General features: G+C 38.6%; 1 protein-coding gene across 10 annotated transcripts in view; it reads right to left on the bottom strand.

The window, feature by feature from the left end:
* LOC100398771 (A disintegrin and metallopeptidase domain 3-like) overlaps positions 1–18,845 on the bottom strand; it is an 80,647-nt gene that overhangs the window by 22,464 nt on the left and 39,338 nt on the right. For all 10 annotated transcript variants that reach the window (XM_035270356.3, XM_035270353.3, XM_035270348.3 and 7 more), the window contains 5 exons: positions 18,441–18,627; positions 5,683–5,781; positions 4,825–5,020; positions 4,258–4,345; positions 3,793–3,973 (listed from right to left, as the gene is read on the bottom strand). In XM_035270356.3, the coding sequence (XP_035126247.1) occupies positions 3,793–3,973; positions 4,258–4,345; positions 4,825–5,020; positions 5,683–5,781; positions 18,441–18,627 (751 nt within the window). The remainder of the gene's footprint in view (positions 1–3,792; positions 3,974–4,257; positions 4,346–4,824; positions 5,021–5,682; positions 5,782–18,440; positions 18,628–18,845) is intronic.

An 18,845-nucleotide genomic window follows, 5' to 3' on the forward strand; every position in this document is an offset into this window, starting at 1 on the left:
TTTTGTATTTGAGAAGTAGATTGGCTATGTCAAATGGTGTGTCTATATTTAGTGCTTTGAGAAATCTCCATAGTGTTTCCCAAATAGGTTGTACCAATTTACATTCCCAACATCAGTGTATAAACGTTTCTTTTTCTCCACATTCTTGACAGCTATTGTTTTTTAACTTTTTAATAATAGCCACTCTGACTAGTGTAAGAAGGTATCTCATTATGGTTTTAATCTGATAGTTGGTGATCTTGGGCATTTTTTCCTATGTTTTTTTCACTGTATGTCTTCTTTTGAGAAGTGTCTGTTCAGGTCCTTTGCCCACGTTAATGGGGTTACTTGGTTATTTTGTTGTTGTTGTGTTTTTGAGTTCTTTGCAGATTCTGGATATTAGTTCTTTGTTGGTTTTATAATTTGCAAATATTTTTCCATTCTGTAGATTATCTGTTTACTCTGTTGTTTCCTTTGCTGTGCAGAAGCCTTTTAGTTTAATTAAGTCCCATTTGTCTATTTTTGTTTTCATTGTGTTTTCTTTTGAGGATTTGGTCATTTATTTTTGCCTAGGCCAATGTCCAAGACTTTTTGGTAGGTTTTCTTCCAAGGTGTTTATAGTTTCAGATATTGCATTTAGGTCTTTAATCCACCTTGAGGTCATTTTTGTCCATGCTGCAAGGTATGGATCCAGTGTCATTCTTCAGCATGTTATCCAGTTTTCCCAGCACCTTTTTGAAGACATTCCTTTCCCCAATGTACGTTCTTGCTGGCTTTGTTGAAGATCTGTTTGCTGTAAATATGTGGATTTCTGGGTTCTCTTTTCTGTTCCATTGATCTATGTGTATGTTTTTATAATCATATCTTGCTGTTTTGGTTACCATAGGGTCATAGTGTAATTTAAAGCTAGGTAATGTGATGCCTCCATCATTGTTCCTTTTGGTTAGGATTACTTCGACTATTCAAGCGGTTTTTGTGTCATATAAATTTAGCCAGGAGTGTGGATAAAAAAGGCTGTCACACTGGCCCTTTGCCCTGGCTGGCAGAGGGCAGCTGTGGGCTCACTAAGCTGTTAACACTTAAACCATCTACAGATGGCAGAGCTAAAAAAAGCACTGAAACATGCCTTCTGGAGCTTCAGGGGTTATAGGCACCTCCTTAGACCTGGCTTTGGGGCCCACAGGGAGTTTGTTCCTGCCAGCACCCAAAAGCACTTGCCCCGGCTTCTTCACCCTCTCACCTGCTCTCTCCCTCCTGCGAGGGGCGGAATGCAGCAGGTCCCAGTGAGTGGAGTTCACTCCTGCAATCACCAAAGTGGTTGGCTGGTTTCTGAGCTCATGTACTCCAGTTCCCACCTCCTTTGTTCCTGTGCTCCCTCCAGGGAGGACTTCAGAGCAATAGGCTGAATAAACAAGGCACCCCTGTCGTGAGTCCCACAAAGGGTTTGGGGAAATATCCTGCTTCAGTATTATTTCACTTTTATCTTTTTGAAGAACGAACTTTTTGTCCTGTTTATCCATTGGCTTTATTTTCTTTGTTTAATCTCTGTTTAGTAATGACGGACCTCAATTCTCACTCTATGAGTTCTCATGAGATCTGGTTATTATTATTATTTTTTAAAGGAGCCTAGAACTTCCCTCCTCTCTCTCTTGCTTCTTCTCTCACTATGTGATCTCTGCACATGCCAGTTCCCCTTCTCCTTCTACCAAGAGTGGAAGCAGCCTGAACCCCTCACTGGAAGCAGATGCTGGCACCATGCTTCTTGTTCAGTCTGCAGAACTGTGAGCCAAATAAAGTGATTTCCTTTATAAGTTACCCAGCCTTAGTATTATTTCATAGCAACACAACAACTAAGACACATTAGATATCACAAGCTAAGGGGCTTCGTCTTTCAAGACTGGCCCCATATCAGGTGCAAGTAAGCCATACTTCTGACAGGCCAGATATAAGTTACAGGTTTTTATGACTCCCTCCACAGGGTAGCAATGTTAACATGGCTCACAGAACTCAGGAAAATACTTTGCTTATATTCAATAGTTTATTATATAGGATACAACTCAAGAACAGCTACATGGATGATATATTTAGGGCAGGGAATTGGAGAAAGGGAGAAGAATTTCCATGCTTTCTCCAGCTGCACCACCCTGTCAGCAACTGATATGTCTTTTAGCCCAGAAGATCACTGAATCTCTTTGTTCAAGGGTTTTAACAGAGATCAATTTCCAGCCCTGCTTCTCTTCTTCCAAAAGTCCAGTGAGTCAGGCTGAAAGTTCCAACCCTCTAATCACTTGGTCATCCTGATAACCAGCCCTGTTCTAAGGCCAGCTAGGGGTCCTACCCTAAATCACCTGATAGAAATAAGCACAATTTCAGGTGTGACTGAACTTGAGAATGTGTTCTCGTTCTCAAGAACAAAAAACACTTCCATCGCTTAGGAAATTCCAAGGGTTTTTTTAGAAGCTGTGTGCCAAGAATCAGAGACAAAGACCGAATATATTCTGTATTATGCTATATATATTACAAAAATTAAAATTGAGCCTGGTGTAGTTGCTCATGTCTGTAATCCTAGCACTTTAGGGGGCTGAGATGGGTGGATTACAAGGTTAGGAGTTCGAGACCAGCCCAACCAGCATGGCGAAACCCTGTCTATACTAAAAATACCACAATTAGCTGGGCATGGTGGCACATGTCTGTAATACCAGCTGCTTAGGAGGCTGAGGCAGGAGAATCACTTGAACCCGGAAGGCGAAGGTTGCAGTGAGCTGAGATCGTGTCACTGCACTCCAGCCTGGGCAATAGAGTGAGACTCCCCCTAAAAAAAAAAAGAAAAGAAAAAGAAAAAGAGAAAAGAAAAAAAATAAGATAAAGTCAGTTAATATATTTAAGCATTTATGCTTCTTTATTCATAATAAATACTTTTTTCAGTTTGTTTTAAATGGTCTTTGAAGGAATGACATATTACTTCACAGTAGAGTCGGTATCAGTATGCTTCCTTGGTTACTTCATTACTTTTATGGAGAATATTTTTTCCCATTCTGAGATAAGTATACTTTTCAATTAAATTTATCTCTTATTTTTTATTTTAAAAATATACTTCTATGTGTAAATTATTTGTAGAAAAATGTGTGATAATTATATACTTTTTTCAGGGCTACTAGTTTGAAAAGCTATATTAGGCATCTCAAAATTCTTAAGAAAAATAAAAATTAAAAAAACTTAAATGCTATGTTTTATTCTCACGTTTTATGTGAAGGCCACATTTTAGACAAAATATGCTTATGGGGAAATATTAGGACAATAGGTTAATGAGAAAATAAGTGCTTTATTTCAATTGTAACCAAAGAAATTTTTTATCAATAACTACAAGATTAAATACTTGGCTCTTTTTGGTTTTGTCTTCTTTAAAGTTCTTGTTATTCAGGCTGTTCTGACTTTTTTGTTTGTTTGTTTCTGCACCATTTTATTCTTTTTTGTTCTTGGTTTACACAAATCATCACAAATCAGATCCTGGCCTAACAGGGAGTCTTAGATTCTCAAGCAAGAGGAAACAAGTTTAAAGATCTGTAGTAAAAATTTAATAACAATAACAAATAATAAAACAAGAATTTCTTTAACCAGCAGAAATTCTCATCAGTGTATCTTAAGATCATGATATGGTAACCAAAATTTGTAGAATTACAAATGAAAATGTAAGCATCCTCTCAGTCTTTCTCTCTCTCTTTCTCTCTCTCTCTCTTTCACACACACACACACACACTTCAGACACTCACTTGCAAATTCACTATATACAGTATCAACAAAAATTTTATTTACCTTGTGTTGACCACACATAGTTAGAGTTTCTGTATAGGTTGTCATTTGCTCTGTACCATTTCTTGCATGTGCTGAGAAACATACATGGCCTCCAAGGTAAGTATATTGTATATCATAGTCTTTCACTGATACTAGCTGTGAATGTGTCCAGTGACAGACGATCTTTCCACAAAGGATATCACTAGCAACACAAGACAGAAAAAAATTACCTGTTTGTCACTTTGGCACACAATATATGTTATTACATTAGTAATAACAATTCAAAAGTGAGGATTATTCAAAATATTACACAGATCATTACACCAAAGCTCTTCACAACACATATAATGCCTTATTAAATGCAACAAATAAATCTATCCATATATACTAGATACTGTCTCTCATTTATTCCAAATCACTCTTCGCAGTACATACACAAAACACAACACATGCACTTGGAAGATGTATACTTTTCTAAATACGTACTAAAAATTACAACGGGAACCACAGTTTCCAAATTTGTCATTTAGAAAATTCACTTCTTCTGTACACAGAATACTAGCAGACTTAGCAACTGAAAACACAAGAAGTTATGGTTACTTGCATTAAAAATATTAAAAGGTAAATGTGTGATAAGTCAATAGAGAAACATCTAGACAACAACATTGCCCAGTCAGTGTCATCTGCTATAAATTTTTCGTGTCGTCTACTGGCTTTACAAGGAGAAGCACTTACTGAAAACTGTACTCATGAGAACAGAAAAGTTCATATTATAGTAGAATTAATTAAGAAATCAGTTATCTGCTCTTTTGTCTACTATTCTAATTGTCTGCTCCCTTTGCAACAACCACCTTAAGTTGGACTAATGTCCTACTCTTGCGTCCTGTAGTTATTAGGTCTATTTTAACCCTTGACATCAAAGTTGCTTTGATTTGCAATGTTATTTCCAAATTTGAATGTAAAACACTTTCAGGGATGGCTCTTGGGAGGGTTACTGACTTTCGAATATCTACAGTTTAAACATGACCCCAGAAAAAAAGGTAAAACAATTACATTTTCCAAATAACTTTACACAGTGTTTATCCCTATCTCTGCATACTCCTTCAAAGCAATAACTAGTCTTATTATTGCAGTACTCTAAATCAGCAGCTTTCACATCAGGTACACAAAACTCAGATGTTCCATTGCAATATTCTGGAAAATCACACATATCTATGCTGTTTCTGCAGATTTGGCCTCTTTCATGGATCTGTTAGAGAAAGAAAAACAAATACATTTATTTGTCAGGTTCAGTCTGGTTTATCTCCACTACCCAGAATTGAAATGGACTAAGTTAAACAAAGAGCTTCAATGACCTTTGTATACTACATATTGAGAACGCTTGTTTGAGAACTGTCAGCTTAAAAGCAAGGATATCCAAGAGACGCATAGAATAAAAATCCTGTCTGAAACGTTCACCGGAGCATGAAGCCAGACCTATGTTTGCATTCATTTTTCTTTGCTTGGACATTCATCAACCAGTTACAAATGACTAATACATAATCTGTATTAAAGTTTTTATTAAAAAATTACCTGTAGGAATATTAGAAATAGGTAATAAAGGCCAGTCGTGGTGGCTCATGTCTGTAATTCCAGCATTTTGGGAGGCCAAGGCAGGTGGATCACCCAAGGTCATGAGTTCAAGACCAGGCTCGTCAACATGGGGAAACCATCTCTACTAAAAATCCAAAAACTTGCTGAGTGTGCAGTGAGCCTGCAATCCCAGCTAAACGGCTTAAATCTGGGAGGTGGAGGTTGCAATGAGCTGACACCGTGCCACTGCACTCTATCCTGCGTGACAAGAGTGAAACTCTGTCTCAGGAAAAAAATGTAAAAAAAGAGAAAGAAAAAGAAATAGGTGACAAAACTTACTGTACACGTTTTATTGTTACAGCATGGTCCAGTGCCACATTCTGCAAATCCAATCAGAGTACAATCTTTAGGATTACAGCATTTTTTAAAATTGCATCCCTAAAAGCAAATACAATACATTTAAATGTTTTCCATCAAATTTTAGTCAAATAAATAGTTTTTATTTATTTTCAAAGTAAGGTATGTCTCCAACTTAATTCCAATCATACCATGACTTTCAGATTCTGTATTTTTACACCAGTTCATTTAAACTTATACTTTCCCTGAAAGAAAAAGAGATGATAGTGAATGTGCTCACAATTTCATTCTAAAATTGATTTATTAAAAATTAGTGCAATTTAAAAAAAATTTTTGTTTCTATAAATATGCATGCGAATTTTTATATATTTTTTTGCTTTTTATTCCACAAGTACTTTTCAATATCATCAAGTCCTCTTAATGGGAGTGGCTGAGTTTGGAGGAGCAGGATAGAAAAAGCCTAGATTCGGCCATGCGCAGTGGCTCACCTGTAATCACAACACTTTGGGAAGCCAAGGAGGGTGGATTGCTTAAGCTCAGGAGTTCAAGACAAGCTGGGGCAACATGGTGAGACCTCTTTTGTGCCAAAAATACCAAAAAGAAGCCGGGCGTAGTGGTGTGTACCTTTGGTCCCACCTACTTGGGAGGCTTAGGTGGGAGGATTGCTTGAGCCAGTTGGGGTGGAGATTGCAGTAAGCAGAGATTAGGCCACTACACTCTAGCCTGGGTGACGGAGAAGATTTTATAATAATAAGTAAATATGAGTAAAAAGCATAGATTATTGTTAGGGAGTAAAAGACAAGAAGATGAGGAAAAGTTTTGAACGTCTTAGAGATTAGATAAATGTTCATGACCGGAATGCTGATAGAAATATAGATAGCAAAAGTCATTCTCATGAGGTTAAAATAAAGCTAAAGAACAAGGTTTTGGAAGTTGGAGTAAAGGGCCATCCTTGCTAGAAAATGGCCAAGAACTATGACCAGTTGGCTGAACTATGACCATGCCTGAGGGTTTTGGAGAAGGCCAAACTTAAGAGTGATGAACTGGGATATCTGGCAGAAGAAACTTTACACAGCGAAGTGCTCAGAATGTTGTGTGGCTGCTTCTAATTTCTTACAGTAAGCTGCTAGAGAAAAGGGAAATAGGGCAGAAAACCTTGAAAAGTTCATAGCTTGGCAATGTAATAAGGAAGGAAAGTGCATTGAACGGAGAGAAAACCAAGCTGAGGAACACTTTTGCTTAAGAGACGAACAAAGGTAGAAGAAAGCTGATACGGTTAGGATCAGTGCTCCTGCCCAATTCTCCCTACAACGTCAAATTATAATCCCCAGTGTGGGAGGTGGGGTCTAGGGGGAGGTGATCGAATCATAGGGGTGGTTTCTCATGGTTTGACACCATCCCCTTTTTGAAGCTGTTTTTGTGATAGAGTTCTCACAAGATTTGGTTGTTTAAAAGTTTGTAGCACCTCTTCCTACTCTCTCTTCCTCCTTCTCCAGCCATGGGAGATATGTCTACTTCCCCTTCACCTTCTGATATAATTGGAAATTTCCTGATGCATGCTTTCTATAGAGCCAGTAGAACAATAAACCAATTAAATCCCTATTCTTTCATATAAATTACTCAGTATCAAGTATTTCTTGATAGCTTTGAGAGAATGGACTAATACAGAAGCCAAGTGCTGTTTCTCAAGCAATGAAAGAAAGGCCCAGCTGTGAGGCCCAGAAACCTAGGAGGGCTGAATGGCTTCAGAGGATAAGAACAGGGCACTCTCCATGAGCTCACTGACCAATTCCACCTCAGGATGCTGCTCCTGGCCCTGCTGCACAATGCCCTGCAGCCACCACAGCCTCAGCTGAAACGGCCAATAGGTACAGCTCCTGCCACTGCTCCAAATGGTACAAGTCATTAACCTTGGTGGCTGGCATCCACATGGTGCTAATTCTTCAGGCTTGCAGAAAGTGAGAGCTGTAGAAGCATGGCAGCTCCCACTCAGATTTCAAAGGATGTCCTTAAAAGCCTGGAGGCCCAACAGAGACTTGTTGCAAGGGCAAAGCTACCACAGAGTCCCCCAGAGCAGTGCCTAGTGAAACTGTGACAGTAGGACTATCACAGAGACCCCAGAACTATGCTGCAACCCCCATGCAAGGCCAGCCTGGTAGTGCTGGCTTGACTAAGCCCAGTCAAACCATATGGGTGGGGCTAACTGATGCCCTGGAGCCCACTGTACCTGTCTGTAGAGGATGCAGGACATGTCATCAAAGAAAATTATTCAGGAGTCTGAATGCCCATCATTGGCTCTCCTGGGTTTCAGACTTGCTTGAGGCCTGTTACCTAATGCTTCTTGTCTATTTCTCCTTTTCAAAATGGGAATGTGTATGCTATGCTTGTAAGCAAATAACTTGTGTTGATCTTACAGGCTCTTAAAGTATCCCCAACAGACAGATTGGCATTCCTCCACAGTATACTCCTTGTGGCTAAAATGAGACACACCAGAGAGCAGAATATCATGGCTAGCAAAATAAAGGGGTAGTCCTGTATTCTTGTATAGTTAATTGTATGCCAGCTGACAACCCTCTCCTGCACCTTGTGGTCCTGCCACAACTCCAACTGCATGGAAGACTGGTCTTATAAACATTCTTTATTGATAGACATTCAGGAACTTCAAGCCAGTCTCAGGCAACTTAGAGAGAGACTGCACACAAAGGCTCACTGCAACCTTTGCCTCCTGGGTTCAAGCAGTTCTCAAGCCTCAGCCTCTTTAACAGCTGGGATTACAGGTGCCCACCACCACGCCTGGCTAATTTTTGTGTGTGTGTGCATGTTTTTGAAGAGACCAGGTTTCACCATGTTGGCTCGGCTGGTCTGGAACTCCTGACCTCAGATGATCTGCCCACTTCGGCCTCCCAAAGTGCTGAGATTATAGGCATGAGCCACCATGCCCAGCTGATTCAAAAGGCTTTCTACAAAATGCTGGTATCAAAGCTCTAACTGATGATATAAATATTTTTAACTCACTTTCCCTCAAGCAAGTTAAAACCCTTAGCACCCTGGTTAAGCTCTATGATCCCAACTGGCCTTTAAGAGATCCTATGATAAAACTTCTTTGGTCAATCACCTCTCTAAAATCCTGGAAAAGAAAAAAGAGACTAAAGCCACCAAGCACTAGAATTGCAAGAAAGACTGAGAAATTCATGGCCTTGTATATTCAGCAACTCATAAAGTCTCTCCCGTATCAGCAAACTCCATATAATAGGAAGAAATCAACTTCATCTGCTGCTAAAGGTATAATTTGCTTTTTCTGGCCATTTGAAATGAGACTGCAAAAAATATAAATGAGGGCTTCAGAAAGACTCCAATAAGGTAAAGAAGCCCCCTTCTGCAGAAACAATAAGAAAATACTTATTGATCAGAACTAGAAGTACTCCCAGAAAACATGGATTTTTTTTCTCCTTTCAGTCAATCAACTGGGAGAGATTTATCTTAAAAATTAATACAAAATAGTCCAAGCTCTAATAGACACTGCATCTATGCTTAACCTTGTCTCCTTTTAAAATCCAGCCACCCAGAGTGACCAAGCTACTCAGATGGTTGAGTCACTAACCAATCCATGACTATCTTCAAGTCTGAACTAGTTCCTTACTAAATAGGGCCTCTTACTGGCATTGCAGCTGTTCACTTGTTCCTTTTGCCCCAATACATATAATAGGAAGGAACTTTCTTGAAAAACACAGTTTATTTTGTTTGTTTTTGTTTTTTTTTTCCCATAAGGGAGACATTGTTTTAAAGGTCTCCTTGCCTGACGCTTCAGCCTCTGACCTCAGCCATGCATTCCCCATGTTAGTCTCCAGTCATTCAGTTGATCCTGTACATCAGGCTCTAAAGAAACTGTCTGAAGCCCTTTGGGAATAAATCAATACCAATGTCAGCCCGATCCAATCAGCACCACCCATTTCTACACAAAGAGATACTAACAAACTTCTACTAAACATAAAATAATATCCTTTCCTCCCTGATGCTTTAGCTGGTATAGAACCTATTGTCAATAATTTCATTTTCAAGGAACTTATAGTACCTTGTACCAGTCCATGTAACATACCCCTTCTACCTGTCTTTAAGCCTAATGGAAAGGGATGGAGACTTGCCCAGGCTCTTAGAGCTATTCACAAAGTTTTATTCCCATGCATCCTGTCTTGCCTGTTCTACATACGATCTTATCCAATATACATCCTAACACCCAGTATTTTTCTGCTGTTGATCTCTATTGTACTTTTTTACAGCATCCCTGTCGACCTTGAGAGTCTATCTCTTTTTGGCTTCACATGGAAGGGCCAACCTTTCACCTGAATGGTGCGCCCTCAAGGATGCACCGAAAGCCCTAACTACTTTTCCCAGATCTTACAGGCTGACTTAAAAGACACAACCGTTTCACATTTCTTGTCTATTGTAATATATTGGTGATTTGCTTTTATGTTCTCCCATATGAAATACCTGTCTCACTGATACTCATTTACTTTACCAGCTACGTCTCAAAGGGCATAAGGGTTCTAAAGATAAACTACAGTTTTGTTGAGACTCAGTTAAATCTCTTGGACATTTGCTGACCCCTCGAGACTTAACATCAACACTTTCTACCTTCAGGGCATAATTTTCTTCTCCATTCTCACTATGAAAAGATAAAACAGGAGATTTCTAGGACATAGGGACTATTGCAGAGCTTATAACACTAATTTTTCTTTAGGGGCACAAACTTTACATACCCTGATTAAGGTCTCTTCTCCTGACCCCCTTACCTGGACTAGTGATGGTGAACAGGACTTTAAGTCTTTGAAAAGATAAGCTGTCCTCTGCCCAACACAGCACTCCCCCCTCCAATTTGGGCCACTCTGTTTGTGACCTCCCTTTTTCCCTTTTTGTTCATGAGCAAGAGGGGAGTGCTTTGAAAGTCTGAACTCAACCACATGGGGATAATAATTTACCCAATTGGTTACTAGAATCCCAAACTACCAAATCCCAAATATCCAGGGCTACCATCATGTTTACAGGCAGTTGTCACTACCACCATCCTTATAAAAGCCACTGAGGAAAGAGTAAAGGGATTTCGTCTTACTGTTTATGCTCCTCACTCAGTTAAATCCCCTCTCACTTCTCACCAAACCCAGTGTCTTTCAGCTGGTCGATTGGCTGCTTCTGGAATACTTTTCTTTCCTAACCTATTTTTCATTATAATCTTCTTAACTCTGCTCCTTTTGCCTTCAACAGTTTTATGACTGCATTGCCTTTACACTCTTCTTTCACCCCATATAAATGTAAAGAAAATGCCCTTACCCAATCCTGATTTTGCCTGGTAGACTCATGAGCCTCCTTTCAGAGACCCTACTGGCTTCTATCAAGCTAGGTTTGCAGTTGTTTCCCTGACAAAAACTACGGAATCAGGCCTTCTGTCCAACAGGCAGAATTACATACTCTTACCCGAGCTTGCCTGTTGGCCAAGGAAAAAACCGCAAACATTTACACAGCTAGCAGATATGCTTTTTGGGTTGCTCATGACTTTGGAATATTCTGGAAATAGAGGATTTCTAACCTCTTCTGGACTGCTCATCAGAAACAGAGACTTTTTTTTTTTTTGTCATTTCTTGATGCCATTCAAGTTCCTAAGGCTCTGGACCATAATTAAAATTCAAGGCAACTCCTTTAGACATAGCAAAGACAAACACGTAGCTGATCGTACAGCTAAGTCTGCAGCCTTAAACAGTACTGCCTCTTTTGCTTTGCCTATCTTAATCCAGGCTCCATCCTTACATCGTGTTTCTTCCAACAGTATCTCAAAAAGAAATCTCAAAAAATGTCCTCAGATCTTAAAAAGGAAAATTAGACAAACACAAGGTTATAATCTCATTATAATCTCAGATCCCAAGTATGGGCTAAACCTAACAGACATTCAGTCCTAGAAAATTTACGAGAGTCACTCTTACTTTTATATGTAAAACCACCATTAAGTTCTGCCCAAAGGTTTCAATGGTGTAAACAGTGCTGTGGGGGATTCTCCCCTTTGGTTGCTTCTCAAGCGAATACATTAGGCAAAATTCACCCTTTATACAATGCAGGGAAGTCCTTAAGGGCTATCCTAGGCAAATTCCCATTGCAAAAGGGGCCTTTCTATAACTGGCTGCTTGACTTTATCCAACTTTCCCTTTCTCAGTGATACAAGCATGTACTTGTCATAACAGATATGTAGTTTTACTGGGGCAAAGCTTTCCGCTGCAGACAAGCCACAGTGATGTCAGTGGCCAAAGTACTTCAAGAGAAAATTATCTCTACCTGTGGAGTTTCCACCAAGTTCCATAGTGATCAGGGAACTCGTTTTACCGGCCAAGTATTAAAACGGGTTGGTAATGTTTGGCCTATTCTACAACATTCCTGCGGTGCTTACCACACCTAATCTTTTGGGCTTGTGGAATTAACCAAGAAAATATTAAACTCAATTGGCTAAAATTACAAACAGCTTCAATCTGCCCTAGCCTAAAGCTCTTTCTCTGGTTTTGGTAATGGTAAAGTCCATCCCCACTGGAAAACATTGCTTTTCCCCTTTTAAGATGGTCACAGGCCAATCCATGTATGTAACCAAAGAAATGTTTTCCCCCACTCAGATACAAGGAGATCTTCTGACCTACTGCCAAGTCCTAGAGGAAGGCTCTAAAGACTAACAAATGATTGTGAATTCCTTTACAGTCAACAATTAGGAGATGAACTCCAATATCATCATGTCCAGCCTAAAGATTTTATATATTAGAAGAGATACTGCTGAATGACTCCCTCCAATCCCACTAAAAAGGTCAATTTCAAGTACTCTTAGCTAACCCATTGTGCTGCTAACATACAGGTCGTTAACTCCTGGGTACACATATCTCACCTAAAACTGACACCAGACTCAGCTGAGAACTGGAATTCAGCATCAATATCTGACACTAAGCTTAGGTTGACTAAAGCCTCAATGCCAAGAAAAGGATGACAGCTGAGGTAGACTGCCCTCTCACTGATGCCTGGATGAATCAGTGTTTATATTTACCTTATAATAGTCATTGTTCTTACCACTTTAGGAGTTTTCACAATTGTTACTATCCAATGTAAAATAGAACACTTATCTTTGCCTTACTTATTCAAATGAACATGCCCAGTGTTTATGATCACTTTGTAACTATTTCTATTACTAAAACATTAGCAATCTTGTCTATCCTGGATATCTTATACTATAGTAAGACAGTTTCATGTATTCTAACACTTAGTTGCAAAGTCATAAGCCTTTACAAAACTATAGGCCTTTTTGTCTGGTTAAACTTTTTTTGTTCCAGAGCTTTGTGAATGGTTGTGTTGATTAGAACAGTTCAAAATAAATTTAACTCTCTTCTTTATAACTTTCCCTTCGTCTCACTACATAGAGTGACATGTTAACGCTTTGACTAAGTTGTCCTAAAGTGAGGCCACCAAAAGAAACCTATTAGATTGTTAGATTCACCAATAACTTTCCAAATTCATTCATGATAAACATGTGACATTGATAATACTTGTCACTGACTTCCTACGTATCCTTATCACCACTTATCTGGACCAACTGCTTTCTCTGTTGACTCTGAGTCCAGCTGCCTCAAGACCCAAATATGACCACCCTTTGGTTTAATTTGTCCCATATTATTAATGTTAGAAACCCCTTCTATACAGGTAGAACTCCCCAATCGTTAAACTACTGGATAGATAAATATAGTCTAGATTGAATAAAGAAAGCTAAGTTCCTACTATTCAAATGATTCATGATTCAATTCAATACTGTCAACATTTACCATGAGTAAATTCATCAGTGAACACACCCTTGAGGGCATGGTTTGTGCCTTCACCAGGCTTTGTGTTTATATGTGACATAGGGTCTGATCTGCCTGCATAGGGATGGGCACACCATTGCCTCAGCAGCTTACACATAAAAGGTTCAGGCTTGCTTACAAAAAGACTCTCTTTCTCTCTTTTCTATTAAACTAAAAGGTCTATGTTAACAGTATGTAAAGATAATATAGGTAGAAACATTCTAGAACTATTACTTCTAAGTGCTTGGGTTTATGTTACTAGAGCTATAATTCAGAAACATATCCACTACCATTGGTTAGATAGCTAATGACTCTGCAAAAAGCCTTAGAGCTCAACAAAAAGTCTCTGAACTCCCTGGCTTAAGTAATGCTAAAGTTCAGACAAAACGTCTCTGGACTCCCTGGCTCAATTAGAATTGCCTTAAATTTTCTCCTAGCCAAACAAAGAAGAGTCTGCACAGTGGTCCACGGAATGGTTACACTTACATCAACACCTCAGATAAAGTAGAGGTTCCTATAAAAAGAATTTCCAAACTAGCTCAATAGTTATGAGCTATACAAACTACAGATCTCCTCTATCTATTTAGTAGGATTCCTGTCAGACTGGAGAACCCTTTTAGAGCTGATGTTCAAGTGCTTGTTATAATCACAGTCTTCATCATACTTTTCTTCTCAATAGTTAAATGCCTTGAGAGATGTATATGCAGTTGTTGTAAGTCTACTGTTAAAACTAGAATTCATGGCAGCATAAGGTATCCAAAACTGATAGATAAAATGAGCCTGAAAACCTAGCTACAGTCTCATCCCTCAGTGCTGTTCTGGTGCAGGAATGTGTATATGTACAAAGACAGCTATGCTACTTACAAGTAAGTGTTGCAATCTCCCCTAGACAGAGAGTTTTAGCTGTGACCCTAATGCCTATGACTTCCCTGTGTAACTGGAGTTTGTTAAAGCATTTCACTGACAGGTACCAACCACAAGCTTGTTTACTATGTCTCTGCAAAACATTTTAATAATTTTCCTGCCAGATTGCAGTTTTCTCCCACCTCCAACAAAATATTTTTAACCTGTCTACCCTTTTCTCCTGCCTGGCCTAAGTTATTCAATTAGCTAAAAGTCTTTCTGCCACATGGGTCCCTTCAAGGGACTTGATATACTCAGGACAGGTAGCCATGCCATCCTGGCACCTATATGGGACATGATGTAAATTGGTCATCAAGGCTGCCCACAGCAGGTTTCAACTAACAGGGAAAACAATGAATATATATTCCAACAGACAGACAAAATGAACTCCCTGTGGCTAAAATGAGACCTAGCAAAAAATAGAATCTCATTGCTAACAAAATGGAGGATCAGTCACATAGCTCGATATTATTAATGGCACTAAGATTTCTCTCCGGTAATTAAGAAAAAGCAAGCTCCTGAAAAGCATTTCTGAAACAACTACAACCACAAAATTTTCCAACGGATCTTGATAGACTGCTAATGCCAGTCAGTACTCCCCAAACCCCCGACCTGCACCTTTCAGTCCTGCCATAACTCCAGATGGACAGAGGACTGGTCCTTTATTAATAAACAGCCACAAACCTCAAGACAGTTTTGAGAAGTTTACAGAGACTGTGCACAAACTATCTTTTTATCCTATTGGCTCTTTTTGATATAAAATACCAAATGGCACCTCATCTTGCTGCTAAAACCCTACACCAAAGTGAACATTGAATATATGTTACATATATTTTAACCCACTGTGCAGGTACTTGACTTCTCTCATGAATATTCATAGATTTCCCCCAAGCTGCTTAAATATGCAAGTAGGGCTGACTCTGTAAGATATGTATCAGTTCCCCCCACCTTTTGTGGAAAGTGCAGTTTTGATTTTCCCTGAAAGGGCGTTTCCCAATCTGCGGATTACTTCTCCCTCTAAATAAAGTAACCTTTCTTTCCACTGCGCCCCTCACAGTCTTTTGTTCATAGATCAGAGATGAGACTTTGTGCCCACACATCAGTGAATAGAGGACGTTTTAAGATGGCATAAAGTATACAAGAAACAAACTGCCAAACCACCTAGGGGTGAACCCAGCTATTTGGTTTGGTTTTGTATCATGAGCAAGGAGAAAGGGTAAAGTGGTTGCTACAGACACTGATTATCTGATCATGTGGTCATGAAACGAGAGTAACCACGGCAGGAGGAGAAGGAACACCTTCGACCCTGGGGAGTCAAGAGTAGAAGGAGAAAAAATTAAACTCTTGTCTCTCACTTGTGGGACATTTGGGCTGGCCCTGTCAACTCACAATGCTTTGGTGATCATGTCGTTCCAGGCTATCACCACTGCTCTTAACCTAAGTAATGGGTACCCCCCTTAACGAAACTTTTCTTAAGAAAATCTTAACCTGAGATTTTTTTTTTTTGAAAAGGATTTTGTTTTTTATTTCTATAGATTTAGAGGGTACAAGTGCAGTTTTGGTTCCTTCTGGGCTTCTAATACACCCATCACCCAAATAGAGTACATTGTACCCAGAAGGTGTTTTCTTGTCCCTTATGCTCCTCCCACCCTCCCACCTTTCCAAGTCTCCAGAGCCTACTGCTACACTCTCCATGTCCGTCTGTACACAACTTGTTGATGCTGCAGGTAGGCAGCCACCGCCCAACATAAAGTTCTGTACACTAATATAGTTTCCTTTAGCCACACCTTTTTATATATGGATGTCTCTATTACTATCCAGGAAAAAAAAAGACTCTCTGCATGTTTTGCTCAAGCCCATAGTCACCCCTCTGAATTATATGACTTGCTGGACCTGTCAACTCAGTAATCCTCCTGGCAAACACCATTAGCTATTACTTCGAACATTTCATAAATAGATTTCTTCTCACAGCAAATCTATTCTCTGCACTACAAAATGCTGCTGAGAAAAAAAAAATCAGACATAAACGGAGATGTATACCTCAAATATATCTAAAGATTCAATGCAATTCTTTTCAGGAGATCAGTCTTCTTTATTTTTGGTACTAATTGAAAAATAAGTCAGAAATTTACAATAAAAACCAAAGGTTTCAAAATATTCAAGACAACTATGAACCAGGAAAACAGTGTGGGAATATATAATACAAAATCCCATAACTTAATAAGAAATGTGTATTTATAAAGACAGTGTAATATTGGTGCGAGAGGAGCAAAAGCAGAAACATGCACAAATGTTCACTTGATTGAAGATCAAGGTTATGATATGGCTTAATAAAAAAAGCACAGTCTTCAAATGAATGGTGAATGTTTAATTTTATATCATTATGTTTATGGGTGTGTATACACACACACACATGTGAACTACAAATTGATTCCATATCTAAATAAAAGTGATAGGCTGGGTGAGGTGGCTCACACCTGTAATTCCAGCACTTTGGGAGGCTGAGGCAAGCAGATCATTGGAGGTCGGGAGTTCAAGACTAGCCTGGCCAACATGGTGAAATCCTGTCTACTAAAAACCCAAAAAGTAGCCGAATGTGGTGACAGGCACCTGTAATCTCATCTACTTGGAAGGCTGAGGCAGGAGAATTGCTTGAACCCGGAGGCGGAGGTTGCAGTGAGCTGAGATCGTGCCACTGCACTTAAGCCTGGGCGACAAGAGGGAATCTCCATGTCAAAAAGAAAAAAAGAAAAAGAAAAAAAGGAAAAAATACTTAATAGATGAAAATACAAACCAAAAATACCTTTCACGGGAAAGAACAGCCATTTCACAGCAAAGAAAACTTATAGGGTTAGTAAAACTATGAAGATATAATCAATTTTACTAGCAATTAAGGAAAGTCTAGTTGAAACCACAAGGAGATAATATTTTAACAGATACATTGCCAAAAATGACAAAGTCTGGCAATACTGTGTTAAATAAGGCACGAAGTAAACAATCTGTTATCCAGTATAACAGCCATTGGATGTTAATCAGCACATTTATTTTCAAAATTAATTTCCTATTGCTAAGGCATTATCCACCTACTTGGTAACCCAGAAATTTCGCATCTAAGTGTATAGCCAGCAGACTCTTGTGTACATCAAGAGTTAAGTACAAGACATAATAAAACTCTTCAGAATGGGAGGAGAAAAAAAACCTATGAACACTCCAACGGCTCATAAATAGATATAATAAGTGATTGTATATTTCCATACATAATGAATTATTACACGAAAAGTGAATAAATGAGCTACAGTCACACAAAATTACATGGACATTGTCAGTAATACAGGGGATGAAAAAACAGTCCCAGAAGATTACTGTACATTTTTAAAATGGTCTAAAATTCAAAGCTGTGGTCAAAGTATAAAATGATATTGTTAAATAAGCCTATGGATAGAATTTACTTTTTGGATAGAGAAAAGGGTGAAAAATTAAAAATAGTTGAGCCATGGATGTATCATCATTGAATTGTGTACATTATTATAAGTGACAATGAACCAAAGACTATGAGTAGCTTAATTCTTTGGAAGCAAGTTGACATCAATGCAAGGACTAAAACAAGGAGGTAAGAAATTAAAACACACATTTAAGAACTTAGCCAGCCAATGTAGTCACTTTGATGGAACTGAAAGGATTATTAGATGATGATTATATTGTTGATGCTGCTGATGTATATGATACTAACAGGTGATACTGCTACTCATGTTTATAAAATGATACAAACCCACCCAGGGTTTAGACTTGAAACATTTTAAATTTAGGATGAGTCAGTTATTGCATGCCCCATATCTCCCTATCTTATATTTGACAAAATTGTAAATACATTTTTAAAAATTTCCTCATTTACATCACATCTTTATCTATAGACTCCATAAAAAATAAACACAAAACCTAACAAAAGAACAAATCTTTGGATAATCTGTAAACTTTGCCACTAACCTCTGCATTGCCACAATCACACTGCTCTGTAGGTTCCAAAATTCCATTACCACAAGTTTCAGCTTTTCCTTGGTAAGTCATTTTTGAAATTGTTTTATCCTGAAGACATTTAAGTTCAGGCTGCAGAACTATCTGTTTAAATTCATCCACGCTGCAACTGCTAAAAAACTTCATGCCATTGGATCGTCTAAAATTAAATTGTACTTCTTAGATAAATGGACTAAAAGAATCAAAGTAATACTTTTCAATAAAGTGCCATGAATTCTGAACTACTTCAATTAGAGAAGAGCCCAAAGGAGAAATGAGTGCTTTTATTTTTAATACAGATAGTAAACAAAAAATAAATTATTTTCTATTGTAATTTGATATGAGAGAGTAAAGGAAGTTCAAATGGCAACACATTTA

The sequence above is a fragment of the Callithrix jacchus genome, chromosome 13, assembly GCF_049354715.1.
Source record: "Callithrix jacchus isolate 240 chromosome 13, calJac240_pri, whole genome shotgun sequence".
Taxonomy (NCBI): domain Eukaryota; kingdom Metazoa; phylum Chordata; class Mammalia; order Primates; family Cebidae; genus Callithrix; species Callithrix jacchus.